Source organism: Dermacentor variabilis, chromosome 1 (genome assembly GCF_050947875.1).
Source record: "Dermacentor variabilis isolate Ectoservices chromosome 1, ASM5094787v1, whole genome shotgun sequence".
Classification (NCBI taxonomy): domain Eukaryota; kingdom Metazoa; phylum Arthropoda; class Arachnida; order Ixodida; family Ixodidae; genus Dermacentor; species Dermacentor variabilis.
This window is the reverse complement of record NC_134568.1, coordinates 181,773,625-181,787,192: the sequence shown is the minus strand read 5'-3', so window position 1 is coordinate 181,787,192 and position 13,568 is coordinate 181,773,625. Positions and strand designations below refer to the sequence as shown.

The 13,568-nt window shown below is 45.1% G+C and overlaps 1 protein-coding gene across 1 annotated transcript in view; it reads left to right on the top strand.

Annotated features, from left to right (window-relative positions):
• LOC142590478 (hemicentin-1-like) overlaps positions 1-13,568 on the top strand; it is a 113,223-nt gene that overhangs the window by 17,321 nt on the left and 82,334 nt on the right. Inside the window, exons 2-4 of the mRNA XM_075702664.1 lie at positions 983-1,330; positions 3,848-3,949; positions 9,043-9,270. Of these exons, the coding sequence (XP_075558779.1) occupies positions 983-1,330; positions 3,848-3,949; positions 9,043-9,270 (678 nt within the window). The remainder of the gene's footprint in view (positions 1-982; positions 1,331-3,847; positions 3,950-9,042; positions 9,271-13,568) is intronic.

The following is a 13,568-nucleotide window of genomic DNA, read 5'->3' as shown; positions in this document are numbered from 1 at the left end:
TTGCAAGTGGACGTAAAATGGCCCGATGATGATTACGATGATGGTGCTGATGTTGATAACGAACCGAAATAATCAAATTTATTGCCATTACCGAAATCATAGCACCTGCACACGAAGGTTTGAGCTAAGGTGTGGGCGATGTCAAGCTCTCGGTATAATGTCTATCGTGCGTGCAGGTTGCGTTTAGGCTTGACTTCCTGGAAGTGTAGCCACGTAGTCCTAGGACCACCTTTATTGGCCCCTTAACCCCGCCTTTCCTCTCTTTCTTTTCTCTCTCCATTTCTCTCTCTAATCTTTAGGTTTTCTGTCGCCGCTTATCACGTCGTCTGAGTAAACGAATAAAATTTATTAAGTGAACAAGACTCAGAAATTCACTATTTGCGAAATTGGCGACGAAAGTTGCCACTAATTCCAATACCATGAAATTATCAAATCAGTCAACGAGTTCTGCATTGGCTCATTTCGGTTACCTGAGCCGGGATAATTGAGTGATACTTCACTCATTTTTGTCTTCGCATATATGAATGGGTTTCTACCAGCGTTATCACGAGGATTGACTGGCACCAGCGGTGAGTAAGACGAAACGATTAAAATCAAGCAAAATGAATTGTTACAGTAAACCGACGCGGTTTTACGAATATCTACCCAGAACAACGCATTAAGCCATCGTCTGCTTTCAGTTATTGGCTGGGATTTGCTGTGTTGATTAAGAATCCTCCTAGAAAGAAATGCGATGTGGTGCTGAAGCCTCTAGCACATCGTAAAATTGAGTTGCGTTGGCAGGAAAGGGCCAAGAGCAAAGGACGCTTCCTTCAAATGCATTCCTTGCAATTTCTCACACTGCATACTCGCCTTAGCAGCTTGTTGGTTTTACGTTTAGTGGTTTGGTGGTTTTATGTGCTTGCCCCCCATCGTTGGTCTGAATGACTTGCGTAATCAATGTTACACCGGAACTAATTTTCTCGCACGGCTTTATCTGCAGTTGAAGTGCAACGGGTGCTGGCCCTGCCGGGCAGCCAGGCGCGGCTGCCATGTGACCTGGGCGGCTCGTTCAGCGCGTCCAGTTTGGAACCGTCGCTCATCAGCTGGACGCGCGGCCCGTCGGCCACCGCTGAGCCGCTCTACAGCGTGGCGCGCGCCGAGGGCGTCGCACTGGTGCAGGCCGACCACCGGGTGACGCCGGCCTGGAAGGAGCGCTTCCACTTTTCCGTCTCACGTGGTACACTGTCGCTAGCCGACGTGTCGCCGCGCGATGCCGGGCTCTACGTGTGCCGCGTCCGGTTCCAACACGCGGTGGAGAGGACGTCGCGCGTGGAGCTCGTCGTGGTCGGTGAGCGCCTGCCCTCATTTCCCCGTGATCTCGAGATCTCCCCTAGGGGGCTCACTGACATGTCGCTGTGCGCGTGTTTCGTAGCTCCGTCATCAGGGTCCCATGGGGAACGCTTTTTTTTTCTAGAAAGCCTTGATTCGGACGTGACAGCGGGGCACCTGGAACAAAACTCTTAACAGGAGTGAGCACTCACATTCCGGTTAGCTGTGTTGAGCTTTGTACTGTAATTCAGTTCAGTCTCCCCTGAAACGCGCTAGGATTCGTTGGTAAGGCACAACTATAGCAGAGTCAGTGCACAATAGAGAATTTTTAGGTTCATGCACTGCATTTCAGTAGCTTCTGACTGCACTATGCCAAGCAATATACGGCTACAAAGCACGTTCTGTGGCAATTACAAATCACTAAGAGCCCCATGGTTCCTCACGCCGCAAGCAGAGTGACAGATGGCCGGAATCTATCGTGCTATGGTAACTTGTTAAAGCACTTTGTAGAGCCCCAATGCCTGAAGAATTGCCATTCCAAATTACAATGCATTATCTGTGCTGCAGCTTGATGAAACCGATGCTTGACTCTTATGAGCTGTCTTTGTTGTATTTATGTAATCTAGCTTCAAGTTTGACTTTTTCATGCATGTTACCTTGCTTCTTTCTTTTTTTTCAGTCATAGTTTGTTCTACCATTTTTAATGTGCTTGCATTTTACGTGAAAGGGAGTAGCTGGCGTCGCTTGAAGGCGCCAGCATCACCTGAATGCCGTGTAATGTATCTGAAAAGAAAAAAAACACATCTTGCGACTCTGCGAAATTATAGAAGACCAAGAAGATTGCGGATACTTGCCAATAATAAGTGGGAAGAGGCCGCATGTATTACTGGAAGATTGTACCAAAGAATTTCATAAAATGCTTGTGCTTTGAGTTGTATGCATATGTGATAAGAACGATTGAAATAGATGGGCCGAATATTCAAAGATCCAGGTTCCTTATATTAGCACCTGAGCAAGACATGAAGTAAGGAATTCTATCAATTTTGGAGGACTCGAGAAGGTTTGAACACGGTCATTTAGGCAAATACTTGGAAGCTGGATGAAATTCTTAATTGCTTTTCGCCCAAATAACGCATCCGCAATATGAGCAATATCAAAGGCCACGCGGCCATCAACGTTCAAAAAGCTTCTGCATTGCCTCACCTCCCATTCCTACTAATTTTGTACAGCTGGCGATTTTCGACGTAGTTGTGCCAGCTATGCATAACTGATCGTGTAGTCCTTATATATGCTCTTCGCAAGAATATAAATATCAGAAAGCCCTATATGCTTTTTAGTACCAGTTCTGCTGCACTGGCACATCGTGTTAAACCCAAGGATTCATCGTGCTTGCGCAAACCAAAGGTCAATAGCCATTGGCATAAAAAAACGTGTATGTGCTAATATAGCTCCCTAAGTAAAGTGATCAATTTAAAATTCTAAACTGCGGAGAACTACAGAAAATAGACTAATACGAAGGGCGCGGTCAAAACTTCACAGTTCATTCTAATTGACTCTTCTACAGTGCACAGTCAAGATGTGGTCAGCTCTTGTTATTCTTTGGCTTTCTCTGTTCCACCTGTCATAAACAACCACCTCTGTCTGTCTGTCTGTTTGTGTCTGTCTGTCTGTCTGTGTCTGTCTGTCTGTCTGTCTGTGTCTGTCTGTCTGTCTGTCTGTGTCTGTCTGTCTGTCTGTGTCTGTCTGTCTGTCTGTGTCTGTCTGTGTCTGTCTGTGCCTGTATGTGTCTGTCTGTGTCTGTCTGTGTCTGTCTGTGTCTGTCTCTGTCTCTGTCTCTATCTCTGTCTCTATCTCTGTCTCTATCTCTATCTGTCCCTGTCTGTCTCTATCTGTCCCTGTCTGTCTCTATCTGTCCCTGTCTGTCTCTATCTGTCCCTGTCTGTCGCTATCTGTCCCTGTCTGTCTCTATCTGTCCCTGTCTGTCTCTATCTGTCCCTGTCTGTCTGTCTGTCTGTCTGTCTGTCTGTCTGTCTGTCTGTCTGTCTGTCTGTATCTGTCTGTCTGTCTCTGTCTGTCTGTCTGTCTCTGTCTGCCTGCCTGTCTGTCTGTCTGCGTGTGCGTGTGCGTGCGCGCGTGTGCGCGTGTGCGCGTGCGTGCGTGCGCACGCTTTTGAATTCAGTTTTATTTAAGTATTCTTTGAATACTGTGCACTTAATTCCAATGGTGTCCAACATATGTATTGCGCTGCAAAATGCATTTGCGTGCTAAAATAGGCTGTGTGGATACAACTGGGGGCCTGTTTCTTCTTCGTTTACTTTTACGAACGCAGAGCGTAAAGTAGGTTAAACATATGTATTTGTATGTGTAATAAGATACCCAGTTTTTTCACAGCATACAAAAGGTATGCCATGCAAACGCCATTTCTACCGGCACCTCTTTCCGAAACAATCGCAGCGATTAAGTCTTTCAAGCCCAATGGAAGCATGTGTGTCCTATGTTGCCGCGAAACAATGGTGCACGATTTGTGTTCACGCAGAGCACCCTGGAACTCCGGTGCTAAAGTTCGACCCAGACTCACCGGGTGCAGACCGGCTCAGAGAAGGACAGCGACTGCGAGTGCTCTGCGAAGTGGTGGGAGGTGAGTGCCTCTCACCTCTGCATGAACCGTGTTGAAGCGTATACATTTGTGCAGTGCACGCTTCCTCAGCACCTACGAAATTTCGTAAGCTTCTATGAAAGGGGACTTACGTCGTATTTTGTTCAGTTTCTGTTTGCTAATTAGAACAATGTGCCACAGAAATATTCCGCTAAAAAAAAGGTAGATGGGTTGCAGTGGTTTCTGCAAATATTTCGACGAAATGGAATAAATCGTTATTTTAGGCACTCGCTTGGTGTGGCGTTCACTATCAATTGGAATGAATGGCTCATCTTACAACTCTTTCGTCGTTATCATAGTCGATGCCTCTCGCATTCGCAAGCGTGTTATACACAATTCCTTTTTTCGTCGTTCCTTGCAGTTTGCGACGTATATAGCGCACCAGTAGTTGCATCTTCGCTCCCTGTGGTCTGTCCTACGACACACTTTTCAGTCAATACTTTCAAGCTAACAAAGCAAACAACATGGACTTAGGCCCGCGCAACAAATTATTGATGCGCTTGGTCGGAGTTTTGTATTGGGCGGCGGTAAGAGCTCAGGAGGACTACTTTTTTGTTGTTGCTGCACATATACAAGTTTCTTTTTTAAATACAAATCTGGAATATTTCGGCTGGCACAATTTTTTGCCGACTATATTGACTTTAGGCATTCAGCCGCATCTCTTTTTTATGTAAAGAAAAAAATTAAACGGTGCTTTTTATTTGAAAAGCCTGAAGGCAATACTTATTCAAGCACGACTGCCAAAACGACAATATCGGCGCTACTGGCATTCGTATGCTGTTATTTACTATAATGTAAGCTACTTAGCTGAGCAGCACAGAACAGAACATTAAGCAGAGAATTAAACCACTGCGGAACGGGAGCGGCTGCGTTGCTCATTATTTTTTTGTGTGCCTACGTTTTTGCACCTTGGTTTACCACCTGGATATTATGCTGCTGTCTAAGGTTTGTCAAGAAGTGTGTTAGTACTCCTTTGTGAACGTTTTCGAAGATGAGCGCGCGCTAAAGAAACTTTCGCTTTTACGAGCTCAGCATGCGACACCTAAGCATTAATTTTCGGTGTGCCCCATTCCACTTTCTTCTGGTTGTTATACACAAAAAGGAAAACGAGAAACTGAAATTTTGCGATGTTACAGTTGCTTCTATGAGGAATGAAAGTCTCAGGCCTGGCACGGGAAATATCTTGCAGTCAAATAAAAAGTTAGTGCTATAAATATCAGGAAAAACGTGGCCATGCACTCCATTTCTGGTTCTTGCTCCTCTGTGCCACAATATTTGAGGGTCTGAAGCAGATCCATCAACACTTCCCCGCTACCTCTATTCAAGGATGCTTAATGATACCGCCTTGTGTGGCAGCCGGCGGGAACAAAAGGAAAATTTTTTCTTAACCCGTTTCTTCACGACCTCAGGTCTAAGCGCTTCCTAGGCTGAGGTAAGGCCTTATATTTTTTAAGATGGTCACTATCCCATCCAACCGGAACGGAATGCCCAAGATGTTAGCAGAGACAAGTTACTGTCGTGTAGTCTCAACGCTCATGCAACACGATAAGGTTCCCTGCCAGGAAAAGGACACGTGCTCTGTTCACCAATCGTGTCATGATAGGTGTACAAGGGGCTTACGTTCCTTCTGTTTTTCAACCACTTCTGCGCCTGTGCATGAGCGATGCAGTTATGTGATGCCTTTTATTGGAACAAGTATGGTCAGTGAGCTCTGGAGCGCCTAGAAAATTAGTTTTTTCGCTATGTTTTCGCTTTATAGTGTATACTTCGTTTTACCTCTCAATTTATCACTTTATGCTCAATCGCGATGTAAATTGCAATGTACATTGCCAAATATTCCAATGCCTTTAGTTCTTTGGAGTCTTTGTTTTATACGTTTAGAAAACGCATACACGTGTGCTTATCCCGAAAGACTAATATGGCATGCAACAATACATCATCAAACATAATGGAGACAAGGAATTGTTGATACATTTAGGAATACCCTTGTACGGTAAGAATAGCGTGCTGTATTTTACAGCGCGAGCGTTGTTTGTTAGCATACATCTTATCGCAGCACGTGTTCCATCAACTATTGCAACGACCGCACACTCCGCCTTCGCACTCTATTCCAGCCAGACCCCAATACTTTCGTCATCCAACTCGCCAACAAAAAAGATACGTTCCACTGTTGAATGCATTCAGCTAAGACTAAGAGGTTTCAAGGCTTGTGTAAGCCACCATCTCATTCAGGAAATATTTCTTTCTTGAGAAATTTCTACTCCGCTCAAATACGGGCACATCAGAGAGCGTTCTTGTAGGCCAGTCATGCTGTCGATCAATGCAGAAATAAGTAATGAATGTAATGTTTTGTCGGGTGGGAAACATTGTATGCAGCATTTAATTTTTGTTTTAAAGTAGTGACACTTGCACATTTTTCTACCGTGTTGCATTTCGTGGTCTGTGTACTTGTCGATGTATTATACATGGCCTTAACCATTAAATAAATAAAAGAGACTATGGTGGAGGTAGAGAAATGTTGCTTTCACAGCTGGTTCATTAACTTTTGCGGACACAATTATCTCGAACAAATAAAGTGAAGAAATACATACATACAAATTTGTAATGAATCGTTTCTTTTGAATTAGGGGCTCCGGTCAAAGTTTATATTAAAAAACTTGAATGCATGTGTATATGAAGACAATTACAACTTTTATGACACCTCTATCATCTCTATAAAGGCACGTATTCAAGTTTGTAATATAAGTATACACCCTAAATTAGAAAGCCCTTTTTTATTCAATATACTTATAGTTTAACTTCGAAGGCTCTGTATATAACGGGTGTTTGCTTAATTTTCTTTAACTCGCGTGGTGCAGATAGCGCGGATAAACTGCCTAAGCGGACATCACTTGCACGGTAAATTTCCATGTGAAGCTATCTCACTAAATAGATTCACAAACTTAAGAATTATTCCCTGTGGGGCACATCCTGAGATTGTGAAATGGACGCAGCTGCATATAGTGGAGTCATGTCTGCCTAGCGGAAACCTAAGATTAGCACAACTTTCGAGACATAGGTCTCGAAAACAACAGGAGAAACAATGCAATGGAGCTTTAAGATCGTCACTGACTGATACAGAGACGCTTTGGGGAAGCTGCTTACAGGAGCGCCACTGCTTTGCGTAGTGTGTTTTTAATGGTGCAGGAAACACACCAAGTTGTCAGTAGCCGACCGCCACATTGAACGACAGCGGAAAGGTATCACACCTCCAATCTCTGTCGGTTATTATGGTGGCAGCGCATACCCTTGCATCCGGGGGTTTCTTCTGTGGCAAGGAGCCAACGTGTCCCTAATAACGCGATCGCCTTCTCAGGGTTCTTAGCCGATAGTACTGCCTAGTTCGGGTGCCTTGAAAACACTGCCAAAATTTGTTCTAGCCCCTTTCCCTGGTAATGGGATCGTCTGTTCCAAACTGCTCGACCGGAAATAGACGTCTTTCACTGAACGGCGTTTCTTGTGGCCAAGGCGTAGGGGAGTGACGCGTAAATCACTGCATTAGTTAAAAGTTCTTTAATTAGTTTTCAGTGAGCAGACAAACGATGATACACGTTCCTACTTGCTCAAGAAAACCCGGGCTTTCCTTTTCTTTCCCGCCCCCCTTCTTTTTTTTTTTTTTTTGTCCCTCTGCAATCGACCAGCTTTCGAGACTTGAAAGAATATTCTCCCAACTTTGAATGGTTTCCGGGTGCAGTAGGAAATCCAGTTAGGTTTGGGAACGTAGTCGGTAACCATATTCCTCCCATAACATTTTAGGAAATGGTTTATTTGTTAAAGAGACACTAAAGGCTAATACTAAGTCGACGTGGACTGTTTAAATACCATTCCAGAAACCTCGCAACGGTCGTTTTGTGCCAAGAAAAGACTTAGTTTACGAGAAAATTCCATGTGAGTGGTCCGAATACCTTTCTCGAAATTCAAATCTCCCGCCACACAACCGCAGGAGTGGTGACGTTGCATACGCCATCAACGCCATTTTCTGCTGTCGGTGAGTGAAGCGGCGCCCGACAGACGGCGGTACCGAGCCAAGACAGATAAAATGGGAGCGGCTGATTCCCCGCTGCAGCTGCTTTTTGTCCAAGTGGTGTAGACCGTTGGGGCATCTCGCGACATCACATGGAAGTTGAATTCTCCGCTACTTGCAGTTTGTTCGAGTTCCGCGAGCCAGCAAAACCAGCGCAGCACTACGCGGCAACTACTCACATGCGAAGGCGCGGGCGGCGCGCAGTCGAGAGAAAACGAAACCGTTCGACCGCCCGCGTCTTTGACAAGGGTAATTTCAATGAGTTCGTTTGTCTAAACATAATATATACCGGGGTGAGTAGCATTTTGTTTTGCCTTATAATACAATACGAGGATGTTTTGTGCAATGAGTAGTTGACTGCTAGTGACAGAATTTAATTGAGGAGTGCTTTCGTCATCGGGGGGCAAGTGCTTGAATGTCCCGGGGGAGTCTCTAACCATGTCGTGCTTTTACCTCAATTTCTCTATTATTAAGGCTCTGTTCGCGATAATATTGACGTCTTATAGATTCTCGAACACTAATCTATCACTTTAGCTTGGCTTAATATTTGCCTTTAGTGTCCCTTTAAGCACTGCCCCTTTGGTGTTTAGGCGTGCAAGGATATGCAAGCATGCTAACCGCCTCTTGCGGATGCATGTGAAAACACAGAAGTTGATCAAAATTTAAATAGGCACTTCTGGAGAGCTGGCACCCCGTAAAAGCGTTACTTTACTGCGAACAATGTATGGACCTTAGAAAACCGGTGTAGCTAAACAATGAAACCCTGAATCAAAGAAAGGACTCTGGACGATGCTGTAGCTGCAGAGCCGCCAACCCGGCACGCAACACGGCTGCGTCGTTCACCGTTTCGTCGTACTGTGGACAGTTTGGCGGGAGCTCGCTCGAATTGCAGCCAGCCCTTGAGCAGGCGATTCTCAATGGGGCGGAATCCTCGAGCGGCTTCGTTGGAGCGCCGTTCTCGCAGACAACCATTTGAGAATTCCGCGTGCGACTTTCACTCATTTCAATGCAGGCAAGCCACGGCCCAGCCTGCGGTGGAGTCTCTCGCTTTCGGGCGGGTCGCAGCCCACGCCTCTTGAGGCCACGGAAGGCTCGTCAGATGCCCGGGACGGCGTCACGCGTAGCTGGGCGACGTTGGACAAGCTCCAAAGATGGCACCACGAGGCCCGGCTCACGTGCCAAGCCTTCAACTCTGAACTTGTGGCGTCCCCCACCTCCTCCCTCCGCCTCCAGCTCGAACGTGAGTGGAAAACCTTGCGGCTTTCTTCTCTGCCTGAGCGGCGCGCTTATTGCGAGCGTTGGTGCGGAATGCCTAGGCATCGAAACAAGCACAAGGCGCTTTGTAAAGCAGGAAAAAAAGAAAAATAGCGGTGCAACGCCAAGACGCCAGGAAGAGGTACGCGTTTGCGCTGTAGTTGTTATTTTTGTGCGCTCAGAACCGCTCAAGTGAACCGCAGGAGAGCGGCTTCTATGCAGTCATAAATTTACTTAGACCATTTTGTATAGATGTACGAAACCTCGAGAATTTGAAGGCTTTTTTTTTGTGGTTCGAGAACACTTTCAAACCTGGAAACTAACTTACGCATGAATCCCTTCCCTGTTTTAGTGTTTCGTTATTTTAGGCAAGGGGCACGGTTCGCTTGCCGTCTGCTCGAGGATGGCTAATGACCTGTTTTACGTGATGCACTGGTGCTGTCGCTCTATGCGACTCTCGATGTGCGACTGTCGTCTGAGGGCATTTCAGCGTATCCCTATGGTAGACAGAACTGCATGAGCTTTCTTTCCTTTTTTTTTTTTTACAGACGATAGCTTCTTGAGAAAGAGTTCGATGTCAAACGCTGCCACGGCGACTATTCTACAAATCAACGGGTTGTACACGAGCTAGAAAAGCTCGTGTACAACTTGACCTGAGCATACACTAGATAAGCAAGGAAGATATGAAATCGCGACTGGTTGATGAAGTAAATTATTGGTAAGCAAGAATAGTGACCCCATGACGAAAAGTATTCGCTGGTACGTTATCGTAGCAGGCTTTGTCACAAGACAAGCATTAGAGAGTGTGTGTGTGTGTAGACATGGCACAAGTGTGAACACACTGGAAAATGTTTCGGCGAGATGAAACGCAGATCAGGCAACACGGCAGCTGCTACTGGACACCGCCAAGCAACGTGTCTGTTCGTTTGAAAGGTTCCTCACCATGTCTGAGGCGCTATTTGGCGATACTTAGCCCTTGCACCCTAAAACTCCTTATATTATCATCACCATGCTTGAGTATTGCAAACGAGCAAACCCGGTGTGTACATCACGCGATAACAATTCTGTTTCCGATATTACTACACTTAAGAAGAAGCTTTAGCTCGGGTGCTCCTATGTAAATACACGTAAAAGGAGAATTCCTTTTTCTCGGCAACCACTGCACCAAAATTGGCGAGGTTTATTTGCATTTAAAAGAAAAACCTAAAATCTAGTGACTATTGGTTTCAAATTTATTTAGATTGTAAATTTTTTATAAAAATTTCACAAAACGAAATTAAGTTTACCACTCTCTATATCGGTACTGAAAAAATGATATCCTAATTCTGTGAATTGCGTCTGATAGTACATATAAAGCGGGCAAAATTAATATGTTACAGATGAATCTGAAAAAAATTCAGCAATATGGAAATACAGCTTTTGCAGAACCCTTCTATACAACGAAACAAATTCACGTAAGATATAAATTCTCATATCGAGTTTTTCCGCTTTGAATGGTCTAATGGATGGCGTTTACAGAACGGCAAAATCTGTTCTTGATGCAGAGCTATTAATTTATAAATTTCGTGCCCGTATCTTTTTCGAACTTTTGAATATTTGAAAATACTTTTAACGAATTTCAGTCCCTAAATCGAAATTCCGCTTAAACAGTCGCTACAATTTAACTTTCTCTCTGAAATGCAAAAATGTCATTAAAATCGGTCCAGGGGTTATCTCATAAAAAGGCTTTTGCGTTTTACATGTATTTGAACGGGCCGCGCCGGAGCTGGGCTCGAGCTAAAGCTTCATCTTAGGCCATGAAAACAGCTGAATATTCAAGCAAAACAACACTCACCGTTCATCTTAGATTAGCCAGAGTCGTCAGCTAAGACGGCATCGCAGATCGCGCCTATCACATCACACGCTCTGCCTGCACCACACAAATAGCCAAGGGCCGAATTCACAAAGCGTTTCTTTTGTAAGTGCTCTTTGCATATATATATATATATATATATATATATATATATATATATATATATATATATATTGTGAGACAAGGTTTAGGTGGTCAGACTGCTTTATTCTCCCAAGTGAGAGCCCCACCACCAGGTCCCAAAAACAGTGATGCTGAGTATGTACAGATGATAATACGAAGCGTATGAATAATGCTCACTAATTTCCCCGCGCGCGCAAGCGGCCAGCCAGGCTGTGACTTAGCCAGGAGAGACACGCCGAACGAATCGTTTGAGGCGCGAAACGTGAACAACCTCCGAACCACGATAACCATGGTACGAAGAAACGTCTACGGGAGTAACGCGATAGTTCACCGGGGATATTTGCACATGAATAATGTAGGGTCCAAGGAAGCAGGATTAAAACTTCTCACACAAACGGGGTGTCCGAATGGGAGTCCAAAGGAGCACTTCCACTCCAGGACGAAAGGAGACGTCGCGTCGAGAGATGTCGTAACGTAGCTTGCGATCAAGCTGACTAAGTTCAGCGTTGAAGCGAGCATGTTGACGGCATTCCTCAAGTCTCGAGACGAACTGTTCGGGTATACTAGCCTAGGTGTTCGTTGGAGCATTGAAGAAAGCAGCGTCGATGGTGAATGTTGGTGAACGCCCGTAAACTAGGTAGAAAGGTGAGTACCCCGTAGTTCGTTGGATAGCGGTGTTGTGAGCAAACGACACAAAAAGTTTGCCCCAGTTGTCGTGGTTTGGCCCGATATACATTGATATCATAGCTTTTAGTGTGCGATAAAATCACTCTGTTAAGCCATTTGTTTGAGGGTGATTGAGAAAATTGCATAAACAGGCCTGGAGTGCGGCCTGATCCCGGTGACCAGAACCGGTAACGCACTCTCTCACCAGAGCAGGATTGGCCACCCTGGTACAGTACTTGGCCACAACCTCCTATATGAATACAACAATCAAACCCCGGCCCTCAATCCCCAGCAGCTTGGAAGCAACTGACCACGACGGCGGTCAGATCTGTGACGCAGCAGAGGGTGCTAAGAATCCCTGGTTCCGTACAGGCCGCCATTGGAATCTGAACCTGGCAACGTTTACCGTTAGAACGTTATCTAGTGAGGCGATTCTAGCAGTTTATTGGAGGAATTATAGGGTAGTAAATGGGATATAATAGGGCTCAGTGAGGTTAGGAGGACAAAAGAAGCATATATAGTGCTAAAAAGCGGGCGCGTCCTGTGCTACCGGGGTTTAGCGGAGAGACAACTAGGAGTCGGATTCCTGATTAATAAGGATATAACTGGTAACATACAGGAATTCTATATCATTAACGAGAGGGTGACAGGTCTTGTTGGGAACTTAATAAGAGGTACAAATTGAAGGTCGCACAGGTCTACGCCCCTACATCCAGTCATGATGACCAGGAAGTCGAAACCTTTTATGAAGACGTGGGATCGCCGATGAGTAAAGTGAAAACAAAATACACTATACTGATGGGCGACTTCAATGCCAGGGTAGGCAAGAAACATGCTGGAGACAAGTGAGCGTGGGAATATGGCATAAGCTCTAGGAATAGCAGGGGAGAGTTATTAGTAGAGTTTGCAGAACAGAATAATATGCGGATAATTAATACCTTCTTCCGCAAGCGGGTAAGCCGAAAGTGGACGTGGAGGAGCGCAAATGGCGAGATTTGAAATGAAATATACTTCATACTCTGCGCTAACCCTGGCATCATACAAGATGCGGACGTGCTCGGCAAGGTGCGCTGCAGTGACCATAGGACGGTAAGAACTCGAATTAGCCTAGACTTGAGGAGGGAACGGAAGAAACTGGTACATAAGAAGCCAATCAATGAGTTAGCGGTAAGAGGCAAACTAGAGGAATTCCGCATCAAGCTACAGAACAGGTATTCGGCTTTAACTCAGGGAGAGGACCTTAGTGTTGAAGCAATGAACGACAATCTTATGGGCATCATTAAGGAGTGTGCAATAGAAGTCGGTGGTAACTTCGTTAGACAGGATACCAGTAAGCTACTGCAGGAGACGAAAGATCTGATCAAGAAACGCCAATGTATGAAAGCCTCTAACCCTACAGCTAGAATAGAACTGGCAGAACTTTCTAAGTTAATCAAGAAGCGTAATACAGCTGACATAAGGAACTATAATATGGATAGAACTGAACTTGCTCTCAGGAATGGAGGCAGCCTAAAAGCAGTGAAGAAGAAACTAGGAATTTTCAAGAGTCAGATATATGCGTTGAGAGACAAAGCCGGCAATATCAATACTAATATGGATGAGATAGTTCAAGTGGCTGAGAAATTCTATAGAGATTTATACAG